This window comes from Belonocnema kinseyi, chromosome 9 (genome assembly GCF_010883055.1).
Source record: "Belonocnema kinseyi isolate 2016_QV_RU_SX_M_011 chromosome 9, B_treatae_v1, whole genome shotgun sequence".
In the NCBI taxonomy this organism is placed as follows: Eukaryota; Metazoa; Arthropoda; class Insecta; order Hymenoptera; family Cynipidae; genus Belonocnema; species Belonocnema kinseyi.
Genome location: NC_046665.1, coordinates 35,863,332 through 35,888,082, shown reverse-complemented (window position 1 = coordinate 35,888,082; position 24,751 = coordinate 35,863,332). Strand labels below are relative to the sequence as shown.

Sequence of the window (24,751 nt, the reverse complement as noted above, 5' to 3'; positions counted from 1 at the left end):
AAAAAAATTTCTAAACAAAAAGCTAAAGCTTAAATTTGTAGAAATTGCCTAATTTTAATTATTGACGTAATTGCTCGTCGCATGACAGATTCGAAGAATAGCTTGAGAATTAAAGCTTAAGTCACTGTAAGTACTGATATAGTTTTTTATCTGGATAATGTAAGTTGGAATAAGAACATTTATAATTATTTTAAAGGTTAATTTTTTTCAATTAATGCAAAGTGCGTGATGCTATTGTACCCAACATGTCATCTGCAAAAAATCTCGTTACCAATATTAAAGTAAGTTCCATACATTTTCACTGCACACAATACTCATCAACCACGAAGTGCAATCTCGATTCAAGTGACACAGTCAAGCCACGAAACGACTTTGGAGGGGAGAAATGAAGATGAACCAGCTCGTGATTTGAAACAAAACTTGTTGCCAACAAAAGAACTTAAATACAAAACATAATCTCACTTCGGCGATAATCGGGCAGTCCTTTTCCTAGGAAAAGAGTGCTCGACGCTTCACGCTCGTATACTTTTAAATGTGTACAAAGGCGAAAATAATATACAAATTATGAGACAAGTAACGTAACGGTAAACACATAAATATAACTTCACAGGAAATAAAAATACAATAATAATATTAATAAAAATTAATAGTGTAATAAGCTCTGACAAACGCACACGCCGCGTGCACGATAAAATAACCGAAGTGCAAATCAAGCGAATGGAAACACAAAATGATAACTTGAGGCCGAGTTAACACAGAGGCTACGCTCAACAGTACCGCAGAGTTGCCTTGGTTCAATTTCAATTAATTATTATTATGAGGCGATCATTGGTTTCACTGGACAAAGATTTCAGGGGAATTACACCAAGACGCCTGTACCGACCTCGGCCGTAAAGGTGACAGAGTGATGCTGACTGCTCGGGGCCTGAATTGTCACCGAACTGGGTCTATTTAATGTAGGTCGAACACCACCCTTTCGGTAGACTTCTAGGATTAACTGATGTGTTGCCGTCTGGATCAAGTTCAGGATTTCTTCTCGGGATCGTGTCACCACGTTGGTTGACTCTACGAAGACCACGTGGTCTCCTGGCCTGAGACCTGCCCGTTCTGCCGGACTTGCAGTGTCCACTCGCTCCACTCGAGGCGGTCTGCCCCAGGATAAAGAGAATCCCCATGGCGCCTGGAAAAAGGAGCTTAAGTTAAACAAGAATTCCAGAAAGTTTTTGGGAGATTTCGGGTTTGATAAAGCAGGGAAGGTGATTATTTCAGGTAGATAATTTCTAAAGCCAGTTTCCTACGGCTTCAAATGCCCCGGTCTACATTTCTAGACGTTTTTAACAACAGGCGGAGGAAGTATTAGAAATTTTCTTTTTTTTCAATTGCGCAGCATTTTTTATGTTCTCCAAAAATAGTTGATCAAAGTTTTTTTGTATACTGATGATCAGTAAAAAGCGTGTTCCTGAATTGAATCAGTAATGTATTATTTTTCTTGATTAGTCAGGAAAGTGGGGCTAAGTAGTCAGCTACATTCACTGATCAATTTGACTTAGAAATTTATTTTTTCTCCACTTTTATTAATTATTTCAAGTATATTAAACCCATGGGATAATTTGTTAAATCATTTTTCATAATTGAACGAGTTGTTTAAAACAGTTTCATGCTTCCAAGCGAACAACTGAATACAACTTTTTTGCCGTTTGAAGAATGAATGTAGGTTGTGCGCCACATAAGAATATATTTATTATTTCATTATTTTAAACTTGGAAATAATCTTAGACATTATGATAATTTTATGCCTGAAATGCCATTACTTTGAATTTTTATGAAGAATCTATAAATATTTCAGTTATGTTTATTCATATATTAATCAAGCAAACTTAAGTATTTGGTTAATCATATAAAAGTATTAACAAGAATATTTTAAATTTTAGTAAATTGCACAGAAATTCAATATAAATTGTTTTGAATTGAATTTAGAGTTTAAAAAAAAACTTGTTACTTAGATTATAATGGGGCATGATCTAGTCTCTGACGTCACATGGGAGTCAGATAATTTAGTCTTCTAATCAGAATATGGGTTCTGATGTCCTTTATCTTAAATTAATAGATATCATCTTAGTTCCATTTTTCGATAAAATTGGGTTGCCTGTGCTGCTCTAATCATTTAATATAATCGTTCCTTAATCATTTCCATAAAGTGCATACAATTTTATTTTGAAAAATTTTGAATGATTAAATTTTAAGCATTGTCTGAAGAAAAAATCCTAGACAATTATTTTGATTGAATAATAGGTACAAGATACATTTTTTCAAATAGATAAAAAATTTGCGGAAAATAAGCCCAAGATAAAGTTGGTTTCTCATTTCCATAATAATATCATGACAAAATAGTAAAAATCTATATATACTAATGTCATATATATAGTAATTTACATAAAAAATTGTGCTGGTGTACAAAACGCGCCTATAGTTAGTCATAGAAATAATGTAGGTCACACCTCTAAACCATTTCCAACTTATCGTGAAAAAGTTCTTTTTTTATTTAATTATTTGTATTTAATATTATTTTTATTATTATATTATTATGATTTTAATTCCTCAATAAGTTTCCTAAATATTATGGAAATTTAGCGACAAGATGGCTAATAATACTCTTTATTTCGATTCTAGTCATTATTTAAACAAAAATGGGTGGCTTTTCAAAAACAATATGTACACGGAAAAAGGCATTTTTAAAGCTTCTTGGTTTGCTTAAAAAATCTAAAATATGTCGTAAATAAGTTTTATTGTTAATTTTAAATTTTTAAATGAACACCGACGAGTTGTTAATTTTCGTTTGTAAATGTTCAATACTTTTATTTCAAAAGTTAAAAAAGATCAAATAAAGTAAGATGAAAGAAAAAAAAACAAGAAAGACGAGGTAGTAGTCACCATTTTCTTTTTTCTTTCGTTTTTTCTTTTTTCATTGGACAATACTGAATTGAAGAATTTGAATTTTAAATTTCAACTTTATTTCAATTGAATTGCACATAGAAGTTCAATAAAAATTCCGTTCGCTGATTTTAATTAAAATAAATTGCTTAGCTGAACTTACCGGATTTCCTACACTCGATCTTGTTAATCTCCTAGTAGTAGTGCAAGGCGTTCTACCACCTCTAGCAGTAAAACCAGGATGAAGTGGAAGACCTGTGACGGGATCAACAGGCTCAAGTTCCAAGTGTCTAAGGTATGAGAGATCCTCTCCCCTTGAATTATTGTTATCTGACTCGCCGTCCTTTGATAGAGGTGGTGACACTCCACACTCTTGCGTTACCCCTGAATATGGGGTACTGATATTTCTGCCCGAACCTGCTTCCAGAGGGTGCCATGTGGCTTCCTGAATTTAAAAAATCAAATATTTATCATATAATCCCTTCATTAATTAAAGATTTAAAGGTCTACTTTCTCTTTGTGCAGTCGTCGCCTCAGAATTGGTGTTATAAAGAGACAGAAGTTAAGAATACACACAGAAGGAAAAGTTCTTGATTTAAGTTGAAAATTCGACTTTTAATCTAAATTACATTTACAATATATAACAAATTACACATATGAATGAGAAACAGAACAATGCAAGAGTATATAAATATATAGCGTGATTAGATAATTGATCAAAAACCAAAGATAAATGGTAAATCAAAATTTTATTTCAATCCCACGTTAAAAATAATTGAAGGACCTGATGCAATAAGGGCACATAATATACTTTCCTGAGAGTGGGGAGGGGCCTTGGCGGTTTGGATTTTGCCCGACTTTGATTGACATGATTCTACATGCTTTTAGTAATCAATTCATGATGAAATTAAAATATTTCCCTGAGCCAATTTTTTCTCTGTTAAAAAAAAAACACTTTTTAAATCGAAAAATGATGATTATATATTAAGTATGTAGATATAATTATGTATCGACCTCTTTTTTATAATACTTTTCATTATGTAAACAAAAAAGAAACAATAAACAGTTAGTGATGAAAAAATAAGTGTATCCTTTTTTATTTTTTTTTAATAACAAAATTTAGATTTTTACAAACAAATAACAAAATATTTTCACAAACTATATAAAGTACATTTGGTATATAGATTATAATTAATTACAGACGTCTACTATTATATTCACATTGAGTTTTAAGCAAAATTTCCCCATAGTCATGATGTAACTTCTTTACTTTGTATTTATTCCATACTTTTTTCAACATACCCTTCTTTTAATTTACTTGAGAAACATGAATCAACAACGTTTTTAAATGCGTCGAAACATTTTACATATTTCATGCAAAAAAAGTTACTTGTTGATGCGCAAATTTCACGAAGAACATCCATACTGTTCAGTAATTTTTTACTTGAATTTCCAGCAAATCCTGAGTTTCTATACAGTATTTTCCGACTGATATTTCACTTTTTAGTCCACATTTTACAAATATTTTCAAATTTTCTATACATATTATCAAATAAAGTGTTTACTACTCCAATTAACAGATGTAACTCCGACGGTGGAATTAAATCGATGATTCTTTTTTCTTTATCTGATGAAATTATGGATAAATTAAAATAATTTTGAAAGTTTTTACATCTTTCTTTTTTTTCTCCACCTTTTTTTCCAAGTTTAAAAATTTTCAATACAACTTCCGATAGTTCTTAAAGAACCCACTATTTTAAAGTTATTTTTGTGTGCTGTACGCACCAGGATCATGGATATGAGCTGCTATGAGACATCAGGCCAACCAATATATTTAATATTTTGAAGTCTGCTGCAGTTTGTCCTTCAAAATATTTTAGGTGTAATTAATTCCATGAAACAGATACATTTTTGTGATTTTCTTTAAAACACTGAGTTAAACCTATAAAAAATAATGTACTAACGCCAGAATCTTTGAATTTGTTTGCAGCTACTCCTTCACTGTACTTTTGCCGTTTATTTTTATTTGAACTCATTTATTGACAATCTAACGATTGAATAGATAGGATTATTTTTAGAGAATTTCTCTGTTTACATACTAAAAATTAATGTTATACGAAGTCCATTGCATGTTTATATCACATTCATAATATATAATCATCATTTGTCGATTTAAAAATTATTTTTTTAGGTAGAAAAAAATCGGCGTAGGGAAATATTTTAATTTTATCATTAATTGATTACTAAAAGCATGTAGAATCATATCCAAGTCATAACTCGGGGGTTCTTGAAGTTTGCATATAACTTTTTAAAACCGCACCGTGCACTCTCTGACGAAAAATATTATATAATCCTTATTGCATCAGGGTCCTTAATTATTGCCGAGATGCCACTTCTACTGACTTCAGTTGCATCGGCCGCAAAATCGTAATCAGCAGAGAGCGATAATTAAATTATATGTCACAATCTGTCAGCAAAGAGTGTTACGTCATCTGAAGAAATATTAATTTCACTTCACAATTTCTGTTCAATCATACATATCAGTATGCAACGAGACTTATATGAATAAATAATAAAAGGTTTTGATTCACCCGATATTCAACAAAATTATGCTCTCTCTCTCTTGAATGCTTTATTTAAAAATTACACTTTCCTAGCAGCCAAGAATAAAGTAAAACTACATGAAAAATTAGATTCTATCGATTGCTGCTATTAATGGAGAGCAAGATTAAAGGCGAACTAACGCATTGAAGAGGCAATGTAAGAATGCAAAACTTAATTTTTTGAAGAAGAATCTATTGTGTTATTAAATGAGATTGGCAGTGTTATTGAATTTTTTAGATTTTTGTTCTTATTCAGCCATTTGAACATGCAAGAAATTGTAAAGAATGTATTCTTTTTTGTGTTAAATGAAACTATGAATTTAAAAAAATTAAAAAACAGAATGTTCTAATTTTCACTTTTCGAAACTTGCTTCTTTTGATGGTTCCGTGGCAGAAACACTATCATAGGGCTCGAGTCTCATTAACAAGATGCAAGAGGCTTTCTCCAGACTCACTTCAGCAGAATGTAAAAATCTTCAGCATCACTCCCGCCACGAAAAAGGCGGCACAGTAGATGGCAACCACAATCATTTCGAAGGGAGAGACCGAGGAACCCTTTTTAGTAGACAAGAGAATAACTACTTATTCACTTTCACTTTCATTTACGTTATATTTCTGCCTCTTGAGTTTCGCGATGAAGGGCCTTTTAACTTCTGCGACTTCTCCCTAACAGTGGTAAATAAACCACTTCTCAATTGTGTATAGGAAATGAAGGCTTCAATTTTTTTAATTATTTTAATTTAATTTTGTGTGTTTGGAGAGTTTGTGGTTGGAAAAGAGTTTAAATGCTGTTGGGGTGGAGTAGACGAGATTTTGAAAACGCTCTTCACTATTGGACAAATAGTATTAAGTGGTAAAGTTTAATCGAATGAAGAAGATACCGCACCCGGATTTAAAGTAACAATCGGCTTAACTGTGACCTTAAGCAAGAAGACATACAAATGCCTCAGAACTTACTAAATAATGGATATTAATCAGATATCGACTGCTTCTCGGTATAAAAACAGAACATATATAACATTTTCTGTATAGGATAAAAGAGTTAAGATTTTTTAAATATAATCGGCTTCGTTTTTCAGGACAATAGTTGCAGCAATCAATATCACTTTTTCAAATTTATCGATACTGAAATGAAAATTTCTCGATACAGGAAAATTTTAAAAACTTGAGAATATCCAAATGAATTGCCATTTATTCAGAAAATGTTTTTGTTGAAAATTCTATTTATCGGGATTTTTTAGTCGACTCTGTTTAATTTTGATTTAATATTTATTTGATAATATATTTGGTTTTCAAACATTAATTAGAAAACAATACTCTTTTTTGTGAAAAAGTGGAATAATCATTTGGAGAGATAAGAACCACATAAGAACCCATGTTTGATCTTTTCAGAAAACAAATTTATTTATAAGAGCAGAATCGTCTTTAGGCCGAAACCGATTCTAAATTATTTGAATATATTTTATTGACATTGTATGAAAACACAAATTTTGAAATGCGAAAAAACAGATAATGCGTATTTCTAATGGTCAGTTTTAAAATGATTTTATCCAGATCTTTGTCCTAAATGAAATTATCCTCTTTTAAAAAAAGTTTCACTGAATGAATCCACAATTCAATAATGAACATCGGAACTGAAAGCTGTCTATCGACCCGATTAATTTTGTAAACTTTTTTATTTGAACAGTGAATAAATTTACCTCCAAGGGTGAAATAGAATGTACAATTTTAATTTAGTAAGGAATTTTCGTTTCTAGCTCGTAATCTTGGTTTACCTCAGAGCTAATAACTTAGTTAAGGAGTGGATTTCGAGTTTCAGAATTTGCAATACTCCTTCTCTAGAACCCGCCTCCAACATGCAAATAAATCACTGCAGAGGCACATCAGTGTGCCCTTGGAATGTTGACGCCACTGCACAAAGAAGAAGTGTACACTTGCAATATCGCGATGCATGTGAATAACTAATGTCTTTACCTTGTCCTGGGACAGGGGCAGGGGTAGAGTCATGCAGCCCAGCAGCTCGCTGCGTCTGAAACACAGAGAAAGGTAATGTATATAAATTTCGTTTGCACCCTCTGAACACATACATATATGCATATTTCGGTGTGTGCAGCTCTGTGACGCACACGCGGTATAAAGTGCAAGTAAATGTGCACGTGGTGTGTTGGACGTGCGCAAGTCTCGTAAGAATCGATTCCCCTACTACCGCAGGGTCAGTTCCCAGAAATTATTCGCTTTCTGCGACAGTAACTATGCCACACTGTAAAAAAAATCTATTGAATTTTACATCTCTGCTGGATGTAAATAAAAGGACCCTCGTGTATCGGAGTAACTTTACGAATCTGTTGTGATATTCCATTCGGCCGATAATTTTACATGCGAAAATGTAAAATTCATTATGTGAAAGAATAAAATAAAATAAAATTGATCAGGGCGAAGGGATTCGAACACTCGAAACCTCAAACTTCGTGCAATTTCATGGAGATTGAAGAAACACAACCCGGACACGTTACCACTTACCTAAAACACATAAGATACTATGGGTATTTTTTTGATGTTTAAATATTCCGTGAAAAAAATATGAAATATAAGTTTTGAATAACCGCATCTTTTCCGTTAAAATAACAGAAAATGTAAAAGGCAAAATAGGAATAGCTCGGATTCGGTTTACTTTGTGTGAAAGCTGTCAAAAAAAGTTAACCAAAGCTGTCAATTTCCTCGCATTAAAAATAAAAATGCTCCAAAATTGAAGGATGAAGGCATCGATAAACAACGAACACGAGAGACGCTTTCGTATTTACATATTATTTGATTAATTATTCTAAATTTTAAATTAATTATAAATCAAAAATTTTACAGTCTCCGCCAGGGAAAAATTAAAGATATTTGATAACATTAAAAATCACGATGTAATTTTCAATCACAGGAAAGTGATTTTACCGACGCATGGTATTTTTACACGCTACAACTGAATTTTCCCTTGTGAATGTAAAGTTCGTACGAGGGAATGTGTAATTTTATTTTTATCGAGTGTGTAATATTACACTGCTGTTCGAGGGTCCTTTTATTTACGTCGCTAGAGGATGTAATTTCACATACTTTTTTAAAATCACACAGTGGAGTGTGTGATATTTACAATGATACAATATTTAATTTTCCGAAACTTTGTAATTTTACACAAATCTTTTTTTACAGTACACCTTATCAGAGATAAACTGTCAAGAGATTTATCCATATAGGGACAAATCTATTTTCGGATCTTTTAAGATTTTTCAAGACCTTATTTATTTTTTATTTTCAGAAGTAGAAGAATCTCTTTTAATATCCTATTGAAAATTTCGACGTCGTAAAGAACGTAGAACACTGCGTCAGAAACGACGTAGAATACGACGTCATAAATTACATCAGAATTTAGCATTGTAAACTTCAAAGTAGAAGGGGTGGTTTGTTTAAATTATTTTTTACGTGCCTCGGTAAACATTGGCTGTAAATAGTTTGTTTATTATTTAAAACAGTCTACAAATTTCACAAGTAAAGTCCCTGGAAACATGTCAACATAAAAATCAAATTCATACACATACATGATCAATTAGTTTTCTGCATAATTGCCGGCTTATCACTTTATTCCGATATAATTCGATTTCAAATGTCAATTTCCAGCGTGGTTTACAACGTCGGAGCGTACGTCGATTCTAACGTAATCTCCAATGTAGTTTACGACGTCAGAATTTTCGACAGGCTAGAGAATTTGCATGTATTTCTTGTATTCTTTTATTTCAAAAAAAATTGTACGATATAAACATTTGTTAAGACTGCTTATTTTTTATTTTTTAAGTATTAATAGCTTATTTCCAATTGGTTACAAATGCCAGTTTTGAATATTAGGTTTGAAAAAGTCGCCATTATGATAATGTCCGTTATATGTATAAATTCGCATCTGTCTACAAAAGAAGTCAAGCATGCGTAGAAAGATGATTATATTTTAGAATGATCTTGCGACAGAATAAAGATGACAGATGTTATTTTCACTGTAGGTTATTGTACTGGCAGCAGCTCAGAAAGCGGGTTTAATAAGCACCTGTCGCAAAGTAAGAAACGACCCAGATTCCTAGGACCATAAGGAAATAGATGACTGAAATTGTATGGATAGGGAACTTAAATTCATCTTTGACTCATCAGGAAGTTGACGTAGTCCTTGGCTGATGATGAAAACCCAGGTTCACCCGACAAAAAAGTTGAAAAAAATATATCATAAATTCAACTTCAAATTGATTTATTGGCACTGTACTGACTCTTAATATCTGTAGCGTGAAAATATTGCTTAAAAACGGAAAAATTGATGCAAGATTAACTAAATAAAAAAATTAATGCTTTTTTCTGCGCGTTAAAGAGTGCTAAGTTGAACAAGAAATATCTTTTCAAATTTCTAATTTCTAAAAAAATGTTTCGAATTTTAATTTTTAAAACATATTTAAATAGAAAATTTAATTGCGCAGTTTGTTTCCCTAACAACAAAAAATGTTAGCTCGTGTAGTTTTCGAAATAAATAGAAAAATAACCTATTATAATTTTTTTTCACAACCTTGTAAAAATTCGACAGTGATGCTTTCCAGCGCTTGAGGGCAGCGCCGAATTAACATTTTTCGGGGTCTGGGGCTAAACCTCGAAGGGGCCCTCTTAAGGGCAGAGAAAATCTCGATTTTGCTGTAAACTGTATTAATTTTCTGGGGTCAGGGGCCCCTCGGCTCCCTGGGGCCTGGGGCACTAGCCCCACCGTGCCCCTTGGTAAATCCGGCGCTGCTTGAGGGGTCGAGCGAATTTTAAACAAGCTAAAAATTGTAGCGGGAAAGTTATTCACAAAGAAATGAAGAATTTTTCTGGAAAATATTACTTTGATTGATTTAGCAGTCAAAAAAGTATGATTGTTTTACTTCCAGCGCTGTCGGTGCTCGCGCCTAGGCAAGATAGTCTGCGCTGGGGTAATCGAGTGCGACATGGAGATCGTTGAAAGTACCAAACGAAAATGAAATAAGTACTAAAAAATAATGTTTTGTTATCAATATATTATATTTGACATTTAAAACTTATTAAAAAATTATGGTAGACATGTCCTTAGAGAAACTTTAAAATAAGAGAAACTGTACTTATGAAGGACAACATTTTTCAGAGTTCATTCTGCTTTTTTTCTCAAACAAATTTGTACTTTTTCTGCCACGAGTTGGCGTTGGTATATTATCTATTAAAAAAAAAAAAGAAAAATCACTGCTTTCTTGTAAGTACATTTAGCTTGAAAAACGCTTTTTTCAGACACTTTTAATAGGCTCTGCAATTTTGTTAATATAATGAAGAAATGACCACTTTATTTACATTTTGCAAATTATGGCATTCTAAGGTCTCACAAGTATAGCTTTATTTACATTTTTTTAGGAAACAATGCAGAATGCACTATGAAAAAGCATGCCCTCAATAAGTACAGCTTCTCTTATTTTAAAGTTTCTTAAAGGAATGTCTACCATCATTTTTTAATAAAACTGAAAACTAAAATACATTATATTTATAAGAAAACATTATTTTTTGGTACTTATTTTATATTCTTTGTGTACTTTCCAACACGCGCTGTCCCAAAGCGTTGGAAAATATCACTGTAGATTTTTTACAAGGTTATGAGAAAAAATTATAATATTTTTTTAATATAAATATTGGAAGTTTTAACATACACGATTTTCCTTCGAATAGTACAAAGCGTAATCGCTGTACATTTGACTTCAAAAACTGCAAGTCTGCAGTTTTTTTTACGAGGAAAAAAAGATGTGCAATTAAATTTCCTATCTAAATATATGTTTTTAAAAATAAAATTTGAAACATTTTTTACAAGCTCTCAGGAGCAAGAAAACTGTGCGCTAGAATTCTATAACCCGTTATTGCATGTAACGCCTCAATTATATAACTTTTGACCTGAGTGAGATATTTAAGATTTCTTTCCACGTACTGATACAGTTGATCGATTTCCTTCGAAATCCGTTTGGAAATTTAGAAAATGTTGAAAATTAACAAAATGCAGAAGTTGTTTTAAAAATATTAAAATTATATTTTCTCGAAAAACCCACACACTTTTGTTAAGTTTGTCCATCATTGTGAGTTTTATGCGGGTTAAATAACTTTTGTGTCCAGAAAATTTTTTTTTCATGAAATCGAATTTTCGCATTTTTCTTTCAAACAATAACCGATGCAAAAAAAATGTCAAAAGAATAGTTTGCACACTTAAAAAAGTTTTATACAAGTTCTTTCACTTATTTATGTTATCTTGCATCATTTATGAGAAAAATAAAAAAATTCAATATTTCTTTCGAAAAACTGCAGCTGTTACATACAGCCAATTCTTTCAACTGTGCAAATCTGTTATTAACTATATTATAAATTGCTGTTTTGTGTACACTTACAAAATTAGGATATACTTTTAGTTTCGCATTTAAATTTACTCCTATTGAATCAAATATTTTGACAACTAATACTAGTCTAATATTAACAAAATGAGGACCGTGTTTCTGAAACCTATTTTTTCTAGATATGAAAGGTACGGAAAAACTCCAAAGCAACATTTTTCCTTTCTAAGATTTTCTACAAAAAATAGAAAAGAAACTTTTTGCGAAAATTTTCAAGAGCAGCACTTTTACTATAGGACTTTTTTTACGTATTCCGAAAATAAAAAAATTATATTCAGTAAAATGTTGATTTTTTAATAAAAAAAGGTATATGACTCATCCCTATAATTAATTAGATATACAAACCATGAACTAAAGTATTGTTCTTGTTTTAAAAAAAGAGCTTCTCTCAGATTATCCTTATTGAAATAAAAAAATTATTAATTAATATTCACCTTGCTCGTCGATCCCTGTGCCAGACGGCAATATCCAAAGAGGTAGTCTGGCTCGAACAGTTGTTATTGATAACTGGACAAGGCAGAACCAAAGTTTCGTTAAAAACTGGATTCGGTGTTGCCCTGTGAACTGCAGTTCTTTTATGCACTAAACCCACGCCGTTTGAATTTTTTAAGGTCGCTTTCACGTAAGCGTATATGGGACCCTCGTAAGTCCTCCTGAGATCCTTACACCGTATCACTGCACAAATTAATTAATTTTAAGTATGAATTAAAAGTATAATTGAAAAAGCAAAGTTGAAATTATAAATAGATTTAAGATAATTTTGATTATTGCATTGGAAGTATTGTAACTAATAAAGGCGCTATTTTAGGAACTGTAGTATATCTACGGGAAATAGGGAAGAAACAGACTTCGGCAGAATTATTCACTGCTAAAGAAGCTATGTTGTTTTCAATAAAGTTTGAATTTCCATGAGTTTAGGCTTGAAAATATTTCTTGAACTTGTTATTGCATACCAATGGAAATAAAAAAAGCGCTCCTCAAAGGCTTCGAAACAGTTTCCAAAAAGTTTTAGAAAAGTGGAAATAGAGATACATTTCAAAATTCAGTGATAAAAAAAACATAAGTTCAATATCAATTTTTCTCTTTACTGAAAAAATATGTTGCACAGCTGGAAGCGTTCAATAAAAGCGCCTCTTTAAGAAGTTAATAACTTTTCAATTAAACTTTGAAAAGAGTCAAAACTGCAATATGTGAGCTGCTGTTGAATTTTATTACGTAATAAAGACTGAGATTCAGTAATAAAGCTTAGGATTCGAATGAAAATTCAAGTGATATTTTTTTCTACAATTGCATTCGTGAATGAATCGTTAAACTTCTGAAAATATAGAATATAAAATTGCAGTTTTAATAAAAGAACTAATTTAGTGAATTGAGCTGAATAAATTTTTCGCAATATACATTTCTTGCTGAAATTATTCGAAAGAAACTTTCTTTCAAGGTCCCCAAATTTAAGATAAATAAAGTTTTATTATAAATTCCAACGTAAACAATCAAGCCTAGAGAAAAGAATTGATTATACATTTTGAAAGACAGTTGAGTTAAATATCGATTTAGGTATTAGGAAAGTTGATGTTTGAGATTAAGGAAAATTTAACAGTTTTACGTTATTTACGTTAATTTTATAGATAATTTTATAATTTTATAGATGACTAAATTATTGTACTCGTACTCTAAACCTATCTATGTTTCACAGTCTGACTAAAACGCTTCACGCACCACTTGAGCCGAGTCTGGCTGACCAATGCGGCATTCGCCTCCTTGTAAACTAAACGACCTCACTTCACTTCACTTCACTTGAAACCACTCATCAAACCCGTTCCCTTCGATATCGATCGTACTTTCAAATTGTCTTCACAAATTCACTGCCATTAGTAATATTTTTTATCTGGCGTTTATCCCTGACATCACTAAATCAGCTTTTACTACTATTTTTATTCACGAAAAAAAATAAGGAAGAATTTTCGGTAGAAAGGGTTGTAAATAAATAAAACCAGAAATATTTGAAGGGGAAGAGTGAATTTAGGTTTTTTATGTTAGCGAAAATTGTACTAAGTAGCCTAAATCAATGAAGTTAGGCCTACTAACCGAAATCGCAATACAAGAAGGATCTGTGGGTAACTGGCACACGGTTTCACGGTTTGCCAAGTATAACCCCCTGAACAAGGGAATTGGCGCATGTCTCGTGCTCGGTTCAGGGGTGTAGAAAGTAGAATAGAAACCCGCACATTTATGGAACTATTCTAATTTAATAAGAAAATGCATAAAACTCAATTCCCGTAGCAATTATGACTGAGAATCATTTTCAGAGAAAAGCATTATTGGAGCATTATAATTTCATAAGTATTGTATTATTGACTGCTAATATTAAAAGATATAAAAATTTGTTGTGCTTAGTCAGGGAACGTCCATTAATTACGTACGGATGATTTCTGAAATTTGAGAACACCTTCCCCCTATTTCAAGGATACTGACGATTTCTGTGAGCCAACATTTCAATTATTTGTGCTTTAAACGCGACTTTAAAAGATTTCAAGGGATTTTAAGGCATTTTAAAGGACCACACATTATTTAAAAGAATGACACAATTTTTACCAAATTTTACGAGATTTCCAACGCTATTTATGAAATTGAAAGGGATTGCAAAAAAATTTAATCATGTAAAAAATTATAGGGTATTTAAAATTATTCCAAAACATTACGAGAGGCATCACATTTTTAAAATGATTTAAAAAGATTTCAAGAGTTTGAAGAAATAGATTAGTATAATTTCAGAGAATCTCAATTTTGCAAGAGATTTGCAGGATTTTAAGGAACTTCTAGGCGTTTAATCAGATTTAAAGGAATTTTAAGAGATACTGAAAGATTTACTCCGGCTTATTAGCGATTTTCGGGGATTGTAAGGAGGTAAAAACAATTTTCGCTGATTACAACAAATGTTAAGGGAAATAAGAGGTTTTAAGAAATTTTTAAACATTCCAAAAAAATCAGGGGATTTGAATTGAAGAGATACACAAATATTTTCATGAATTTTGAAGGATGTCAGGGGATTTTAATGGGATTCAGAAGATTTAAAGAGATTTCTTAAGAATCTAAAATATTTCAAGGATTTCAAGGCACTTTAACGAATTTTAAGAGAGTTAAAGGACTTTCAATTATCTCACGGACTTTCAATACATTTAGCAGAATTTCAAAGAATTTTCAAATAATATAAAGGTTTTAATGGGATTGTGAACATTTAAATGAATTTATAATATTTCAAAAGGTTTCCCGTAATTTTAAAATATTTTAAGTGATTTTAAAGGATTTTAAGGCACTGTAAACTGTCAAGGATTCCAACGGATTTCCGAATATTACAAAGGATTTAAGGTATTTCGAGGAATTTTAATGGCTTTTACAAAATTCTAATGAATTTAAAAATATTGTAAGAGGTTTCAAAGGATTCGAAAATATTCTCACAGATTTGAAACACTTCAATGATTATTAAAGGAATTTCATAGATTTAAAGGGAATTCGTAATTTCACGGAATTTAAGTATTTTAATCGGCTTTTAGAGATATTAAGGGGGGTTAATGGAGGCTAATTGTTTTAAACGGATTTCAAGAGACTATGTATGATATCTACGGAATTCGAAGAGTTTCGAGAAATATATGTTTAAAAAATCAAACAAATAATTATCTACTGGATGCAATAGCATAAAAAGTAATTTCAACAGCCAACACAAATTTTAATTAGCATGTTCAAAAGAAATAATTAGAAAGAGGAAACTTATATAAGAAAATCTTTGAACCCCTCTCCCTCCCCTAAGTAAGGATTCGTAAAGTTTTCAGGACCTCCTTCCACCCACTCAAATAGACTTGTGGAATTAGTGGATGCTCTCTTATATATAATTAGAAAAAATTGTATGTAGATTGTATTTTTATTGTATGGTTTGTCAGTTAACGTTCAAATATTATTTAATTGAGCTTTAATATATAAAAGTTTTTTTTAACTCAATAATTTCAACAAATTTTGGATTATGAAAGTGTTTCAACATTTTTTCATTTAATCTATGCATCGCAAGAATAAAATATATAGTTTGTGTTTCTTTTATAAATGATAGCAACTACTTTTGAATAATTTTCTTATCTTAATTAAAAAATGTGAAGTATATTTAATTTAAAATAGTAAAGGCTCGTCTAGTTTTAGACACAGCTTTCTATTACTGACATTTACCGGTAATTCAGGATCTGCATTTGTGTTAAATCTAGAAGCTTCTAATTTTGTCATGTACAAAACGCGTGAATACCAGTGTATATAATATATTTTGGTAACAGAAATTTTGTATCCCTAACACAGCCTGCCGTTTTACTAAGGAGCAAATTAAATAGTAATGAAATCTCACCTCGAACATTAATTTGATCACCCTGGACGGAGTATTCAATCTCAATCGACGTCCTGCAGTTAGACTTCGGAGCTTCGTTTTCTGGACTGTACTTCAAGCATCTCCTGACTGTCGCCACGAGAGGCGTCTCCGAAGTATTATTATAAAATGACTTAGAACTATGAATGTCTTCGAGTAAAGATGACTTGGGACTCTCTAGATCCCAAAAACTGGCCTTCCTTCTCGAGTCTTCCAAAATCTGACTTTGAACATCAACACAGAAGGTCGTCGTCGATCCTCCAGCGAGTTTATCATCCAAAGTAGAATCCAAATCCGTCTCGAGAGGACATCTCTTTACGTCCCGGTTCACAGCCTCCATAAAGGGTTCTTGAACCTCGACCTCGCTTACTTGCATCATGCTAGAAGGACTGAGGCTCAAGGATCTTTTCTTGGCGCGTTTGCTTGCAGAATTTTTTTCAGGGTCTACTTCCTTTTGCGTCCGTTTTCTGCGAATTCCTCGCTGCCTTCTTAGAGTGAATTCGCCCTCAAAGTCCTTCGAAGGCGATTGAAAAGCCCAGGACATTGGCGAAGGGTTTTCTAATAACTGACTTGCCGAAGAAACTGAACTGTCATTGTGAGATTCAGGAATTTCTATGTCTTTAGTTGGGATTGTTTCCTCTTTTTCAGGAATCGTCTCGTAAATGTGCTCTGGTGGTACTTGATTTTCGATTGTATCAGATTTTGTTGTTGCTTTGAGAATTTTTGTTCTCTCGTTGGAATCCTTCAGAAGAATTTCAGCCACCGTTTTGCCTCCGTAGTGCGTCTTTTGCTCTCTGCAAATTGAGTACAAATAATTTTAGATTTGGAATGCCTTTGCGATTACTTAAAAGTAAAGTTCAATTGAATGAACACGCAGGAAGAAAGAATGTTAATGTTACGGGTTTCCTATATCAAATTAGTGACAGTATTTATAAATAGAATTTATTTTCAATGAATTAATGATTTAGTTTAAAGAATACTAATTTTTAATTAGTATAAAATTAATGTCTCAGACTTAAGATGGTTACAGCCCAATATGTCGAATTCATTTTATGTTGAATTTTTTTTTAATAGACTGCACGGGGTTGTCCCGGTATATATTATCAGTCACGGGCGCATTTTTAGAATACAATCAAGTGATCTTATAAGAGCAGTGTGCCTTATTTGACATATTGGGGAATTTCTGGTTTTTCTCAGTCATTGACGGACTGGGTTTCAGTCAAGTGCATGTTGGGGAGACCTACAGCTTAAGGTGAGATCCGAACTATCAGCACCTCGGTAAAGGTACATAGAAAATGTCCAGAGGTACCGGCTCAGAGATCGAACCCCAGACCTCTAACGTGAATTTCGAGCACCTAACTTTTTTGAGAAGTTGTAGGCCTCAGAAGCTATTAAAAAATCTCGACGCAACCGGAAATTTACGCAAGAGACATTATAAAACAATGTTCCTATGAGTCCGGTCTCTAGCCGCGGATGACGTTACGCGAATGACGTTACGCGGATGATATTACGCGTTATGAAGAACAGTGTTGACGGGCCAGATTAAGTGATCACAGAAGAACAGCCTTTTGCATTTGGCTAGCGTAGGACTGAGAATAATAATATTCATACACTTGGTGAGATTTTTTGCACACTTAGTGTTTTTGGTGGTATTTCATTTTTTTCCGTTGAGCACTGGTCACGTGGGATGTCTACCAAAACCAAAAATTAATTTCAATAGGCAACATAGAGATGACGTCGAAAATAGGAATATGTCTCCGGCACCCACTGTTTCCCCTACTGAAAATTCGTATACAGGTTATTATATAGGATCCTATATATTTTACCCATAGATGCCATCTACAGGAAATGACATAGGATACTGTATAGGTGCCTGCATACTGTATAGGACACTCCCTAATAAGGTACCTAATGGTACCTCATAGTACCTATAGCACGTATGTCTCCAGGTTCCCCTAGAGGACCAGAAAAACTTCTGCGCAGCCGTAGGTGCCATGGAACACTACTGTGCATCTAGATATGGTCCCATACAGAAACATATACAGGATCCTATGGCATTTCCTATAGGTGGCACCTATAGATGAAACATATAGGTTCCGATGCAGGGTCCTATATAGGATCTTACGTAGGTTTCTATATAGGAACCTATATAGGAATTTTCAGTAGCGTTATAGAGAAATTCTAATCTGAAGATTATATCTACGGCTGTGTTAACTTTCACCGAAATTCGGTAAGCGTAGAGACAATATTTTCGGTGAGCGTAGACCAAATATTTTCTGTGTCCCTACACATTTCGTTTTTTAATACAAAAAAGTTGTGCAACTTCTTGTTATTGGATATCGAAATTATGTGCTGTTTGGATTAAAACGTATACGAACTGCTGCCGAAAAAAAACTCAAATTCAAAACAAAAAGTTATAAATTTGTTCAATTTCATCAAAGTAAAAATAGTTTGTACTGAGTTACGCCTGGTAAAAGAAAAATATTTCTCTCTTGTAAAATTTTATCATAATAACCTTGTAAAAATGTCAAGATACCAAAACTAAAGCCAAATTCCTTAACTTTCCAAAATTTCTAAAAACCCAGAGTTGTGATATTCAATCGTATTCAGCGAATCAAGACTAAAGTTCTCAAGAAATAGAAAAATATCAAAATTAGACAGTTGTGAGCTATGCGAATAATATAAGAAATTAATTTGATTACTTCTATAATTTTGTTGTTTTTTACCTCTATTTTTGAAATAATGTAAAATTAAATCTTTTGCAATCACAAAAAATTAATTGCAACTTGTTAAATAATTAGTTCGTTGAAAAGCTTGTAGAATATTGAATATCTCATGAAATTTAGGTTTTTAAATATTCTGGCAAAATTTTCACCAAATTAGGGATTCTGCACTTATTCCTTAAGTGCCGGATAAAAAAAAAATTAACCCTCCGTCACAAAGGTGGGTCATTTACGACCCAGTTAAATATTCCCGCTAAGGTAGTTGATTAATTGATTGGTTAATTAAGTCATTATTTTGTTAATAAATTAATAAATTTATCAATTAATTGATGAATTACTCGTTTTTTCCGGTCAAGTAGAAAAACCTGTGCAACGGAGGGTTAAGAATTATTAATAATCGCGAACAAATTATAAAATAAATAGAAAATTAAATTTTAACATTTGGAGAATTCTGCTATTAAATAATAATTATAAAGCCGACCAGAACTTTGTATCCAAATTCGAGTAATAAGGGAGGTTATAAATCGTAAGGCTCAGTCTTTTAATTCATTAATAATTGACCTTCTTTCATGGAATCTAGGCTCTTAGGAATGTACGACCTCAATAAATTAACGTTCACATTAAAGTCTCTTTAATTTTTTCAAGATTGAAACTATGTAGGTACATAGGCACTGCAGCACCAGAGAAGACTTTCAAAATCAAATTGTTACGTCTGAAGAAATTCACATAATAGTGTCCTTGGATACCCGGTGGAGGGTGAATGTGCGATATAGACACTTGCATAAGCACGCGGTATGTCCTTCTAAATCGAGGATTGAAAGAGATAGGGGGACAAGACTGTCTAGCATAGGGTCTACTTTCTACATTCTTTTCGAAAGAGCGAAGGGTGATTGCCTGGGGCCGGGGGGCGAATCGAGGAAAGAGCTGAACTTTAAATTGGAGCAGGTTGAAAAAAGACGGAGATCCGGAACACCCGTCTTTTTTAGATCGTCGAATCAAAAGAATAGAATACAATGTACATTCACATTCTAGTTTCTTCATTCTGCAAGGGAGCAAAATCCGATAATACAACTATCGCGATTCGTTCATGCCTCTCGTGAGAAAAAGTTTCTTCCACCTTTAACTGCAATTTTTTAACCGTTTATTCTCATTTGCTTTAATAATTTATTATTATTATTTTATGCTTTAATATTATTGGGCACCATGTTTCAAAGACAATTTTGCAGAATTCAACTGCTCATTTGAGTAACTAAAAATTTATATTTTTCAGGCAAATCAAAGTAAAACCAGATCAAGTCAGATTTTGCATTGCTTTCAAATCTGTCTTCCCAAATTAAATTTTTAAAACAAAAAAGTTTAATATATTAGTTATAGTAATATGAACGAATGGGAAGTTGTAAATCATACTTTTGATACTGGTAAAAATGAGTAAAAATATAGAAAAATTCAACAGGAAGATAGATAATTTAAATAGATTAAAGAAGAAACAATGGAATGACGAAATAACTTCTAAATCTGTTTCACGTACAGATATTTACAATCTCTTTGACTTTTGCAATATAGTTTAAAAAGGCCAAAACTCTTATGTTATCAACCATGCAGTCGTAAATATTAACTAACTTAATTGATAAATTTAAATCTCAGTACAAAATGTATTCAGTTTCTTGAAAATGGTTTAATATTTTGCGTTTAAACTTTTTCAAATTTCAAATTTTCAATAATTACATTTAGTTTGTAGAACATGAAACTAACCATTAATAATACGATAATTTTAAACGCTTAATTTTTTAGAATTACAATTATTGCAATTGAATTAGGATTCTCTATTTTTAAATCATTGGAATTTTGGTTAGCTAATGATAATTACTTCAAAAAAACTCAATTCGCTATAATTCTGAAGCTTAAAAACTTTCATTATTAATCTAGAAAGCTAAAGAATTAAAAATTTTTAAACTTCAAGTTAACGGATTTAGTGCGGTAAGGACAAAATTTGGTATAAAAAGAAAGTATTTATTAACTTTTTATGTTAAAGCATAAAGATAACATCTCTTATTAATTATAGAAAAAGACAGTATTCATTGGTTACTTCTTTAATCAATTGTTTAATCATTTGATTATAATTTTTATTTCGTAAAGAACATTTTTTTGTATTTTTATATAAATGACGAAAGATATAATATTTTTGTTAAATATCCGTTGTTTTCCAAAATTGTACATTTTTATTATTTTTAATGATAAATTAAGACAGTGTTATTAAAAATTAGACTTAGGGTAAGCGTGATATCTGTTTTTTTTTTGTTTTTCGTTTTCATTGTGAAATATAAAGTAAATTAACTTTATTTTTTTAATAAAAATGTAAGCAGATAATGATAATTAGTAAATAACATTTTAATATGCTTTTTTAATATGTTTTTTAATATCACTGAACATTCATATCAGATTCAAATTTGTTATTTTTATTTTGATTAATTTTCTTATGAATTTAAAAATAATTAAAATCAAATATAAAATTATAAGAACAGGTGATGCTTTATTAATAGTTACGAAAGTAAGATATGGATTTTATTATTCTTTACTTACACTCATCACACTCATGCAAAAACGGAAAAACTGAAATCGTTGAAACTTTAACAGAGAAAATTTTTAAAATCCTTCACAGAATTTTGGTGTTTAAAGAAGTGGTCTACTGAAAGTAGAAAGTCCAAAAATAATTTTTGTCCATTTTTAAATACAAATCTTCTCAAATATTAAAAATATCATTAATCAAATTATAACTTTATACTTTCGTATCACATTTACCCCTATTAATTTTGAACGTTTAACATTTAAAAATTTCAGTTTCATACAAAACGTATGAAATACTTCGTCGTTTTTTTTAACGATTACTAAATTCATTGATTTTATTCCTTTAAATAAAATTTTAACAGTACAGTTAATTATTTTTTTAAATTCTTATCCAATTCTTATCCACCTTAATAATAAATAGCTGGATAATCACCTATTAATAACTTCTGTAATTGTATTATCCACGTTCTCAAACTTTAGCAGGTCTTGATCAAGTTTGAGATCCGACAGCTTCCCAGCAAGAGGAGTTTGCTGGCTACCTTTAATTTTAAAAGGACTCTTCCGTTGGGAAGTCTTCGTATGGTAAGGAGTTCTACACCTAGAATGAAGTTTTGTGATCCTGGCCAGCTTTGGAATGCAGGAGACTTTCGCAAATTCTGATGAAATAGATTTGGTATTTTCATAATTCTGGGAGAAGATTCTTCTCTTAGTCAAAGGAACTGAATCTGCTTCCATGATGTCTTCAGGACTAGCTGCCATAGCTATCTTCTGGAAAAAGTCTGACACATGGGACTGCCGATTGGCACGTGCTGCGTTAACGATGTTCTGAGGCAGTTCATTGCCACTCGAGAAGTTTCTTGTACTTGTCCTCATTGGTGATGGTGGATCCTCAGGTAAAGTTAAAGCTGTCTGGCTCTTGAGAGATTTACTAGGGAATAGGTTGAGTGGAATATCTGCATCGACTCGAGGTGTTCCCTGGTAAAAACTTTCAGTCGCCTCCGAAGAATTCTGCAAATCCTGAAAAAGAGACTGACGTTTTGTGGACCTAATACTCAGCTTCATAGCCGAAAACATCAGAAAAGAGCTAATTAATATAATACACTGACTCTTTTATTATTTATACACAATTAGACATGCATGCACCATTTATAGACATTTTTTTCTCTGCATTGTTTTCGGCTACGAATGAGAATATTAAATTCAAAAAGTAATTACAATTTCTTTTTGCAGATCTTAAAATTCTGAACGAATTCTCACATATTATTGAATATTGAAAAGAGTTAGGTAGTACCGGCTGCTTAATCTTTTTTATTAATAATAAACTATCCGGTATCGATGAAAATAGTAATATAAATCGTTAATTATAATATTAGTGCTTCTACTAACAACTCCAAAGCAGTTATTTAAAGAATAATTACATTAGGGAGGGGTGAAAAGTGATTTACGTGAGAACCAAAAAAGGTTATTTAAAAAGAATTTCCAGAAGGAGAGGGGGGGGGGTGACTACCGAAAAAATCGTGATATTTGTGACCGCCTGCAAAGAAAGGGGCCCAAACTACCGGGAGCTATACTTTCCAAGTTTGGCAGAGGAGCGACTGAAGAGGCGGTCCTCCATAAGGGGGCCTCACTTTGTAGTTTAATAACTATTCGAATTTTGCATATCAAATATAAATTTTTTTAACTATGAAAGATTAACTGAAAAACTGTATACTGATGTAGAAAACTAAAAATCGATTTTTTTGAAGTTTTCTTATTCGACGGTCACATTTGAACATTTTATCGTAAGTGAACAAAGGGAAGTGCATATTTTTCAAATAAAAGCTTCTAGAGTTTATAATTTAAATAAAAAAGTACTCAACGAAAATACAAAACTTGCAAAAAGCAGAGAGTTTGCATTGTTTACCAAAAAATTTGATCTTTTAGTTTTTGACAGAAACAAATAAAATTGAACATGAACAAATATTGCCAGGGTTACCCGACACGAAATGGCCTGGGCTATCCGACTATGACAAAAGTTGAAATAAATCTGCTATAAAAAAAAACTTATTTGAGAGATATGAGTCTCTATGTAAAATTACGCTTTGGGACAATTTTCGAATATAACAATGTTAATTTATCATCTCCGAAAGTATATCTTATTCCGAATCATGAGTGATCGGGACTACCTGATTCTCCTCTACTAGGAAACGTCTCATTCTTATACTCATATGTGTGAGGTTATTATAAAGTAAAAATATACAAATAATAATAATTGTAACGCAAACTGGCGTACCAAATCTAAGGTTAAAACATTTATCTTGACTTATAAGGTAAACGTCCCAGTAATTGTGACCTTAGTCCCAGTAATCATGATGCCAATTTTCTGGCCTTTAATCTGAATTGAATTAATCAAAATTCCATTTTATAATAAGGAATGCTAAAAATAAACGTGTGTTATGATTAAATGTTACTCTTCTGACATTGGGTCCGTCATGATTACTTAGTCCAGGCGCCTCATGAAAAAGAGCTTATTTCACTCAAAACATGCTACCTGGAATTGAAATTCGGATTATTTTAGTGTAAGAATCTAGAATAAAAGCTTATATGTTTGAATCAAAGATTTAGGAACCACTGTGTGTGCAAACAATCGTTGAAGATACTAAAAGCAAGTTTTTTGTTTAATGGAATGACCCATCAGGCGGTCGGAAAAAAGTTCAGTTAAAAAATGTATATCTCACAAATATCTATAAAATGACGGGTCATTTGTTTACTTACAAAGAAACTTCCAAAAGTGCCGTTTTTTAAATATGCAATTATTTCTGCAATAACTAAGCATCAAGTTTCGAACTTTCAGAAAATATCCCATTTTACCACCCTTAAAAAATGTGAAAAACTTCAGTACAAAATAACAATTCGTTTTCATAAATACTCATTTGTGATTAAAAAATGGACTTTTTTCAAAGTAATTTCTCCAGATTGGGTCAATAGGATAACAAATAAAGTATGTAATTGTGGATCCGGATGCAATAAGGGCACATAAAATTTTTTCGTGCGAAAACGAAGTCCCCTGGAGGCTTTAGAAAAAATTTTCGAATTTTAATTTTCAAA

General features: G+C 31.8%; 1 protein-coding gene across 1 annotated transcript in view; it reads right to left on the bottom strand.

The window, feature by feature from the left end:
* LOC117179394 overlaps positions 1-24,751 on the bottom strand; it is a 74,776-nt gene that overhangs the window by 19,761 nt on the left and 30,264 nt on the right. The window contains exons 3-8 of the mRNA XM_033371133.1: positions 22,098-22,681; positions 16,359-17,170; positions 12,412-12,652; positions 7,509-7,563; positions 3,095-3,376; positions 884-1,180 (exon numbers count right to left, since the gene is read on the bottom strand). Of these exons, the coding sequence (XP_033227024.1) occupies positions 884-1,180; positions 3,095-3,376; positions 7,509-7,563; positions 12,412-12,652; positions 16,359-17,170; positions 22,098-22,681 (2,271 nt within the window). The remainder of the gene's footprint in view (positions 1-883; positions 1,181-3,094; positions 3,377-7,508; positions 7,564-12,411; positions 12,653-16,358; positions 17,171-22,097; positions 22,682-24,751) is intronic.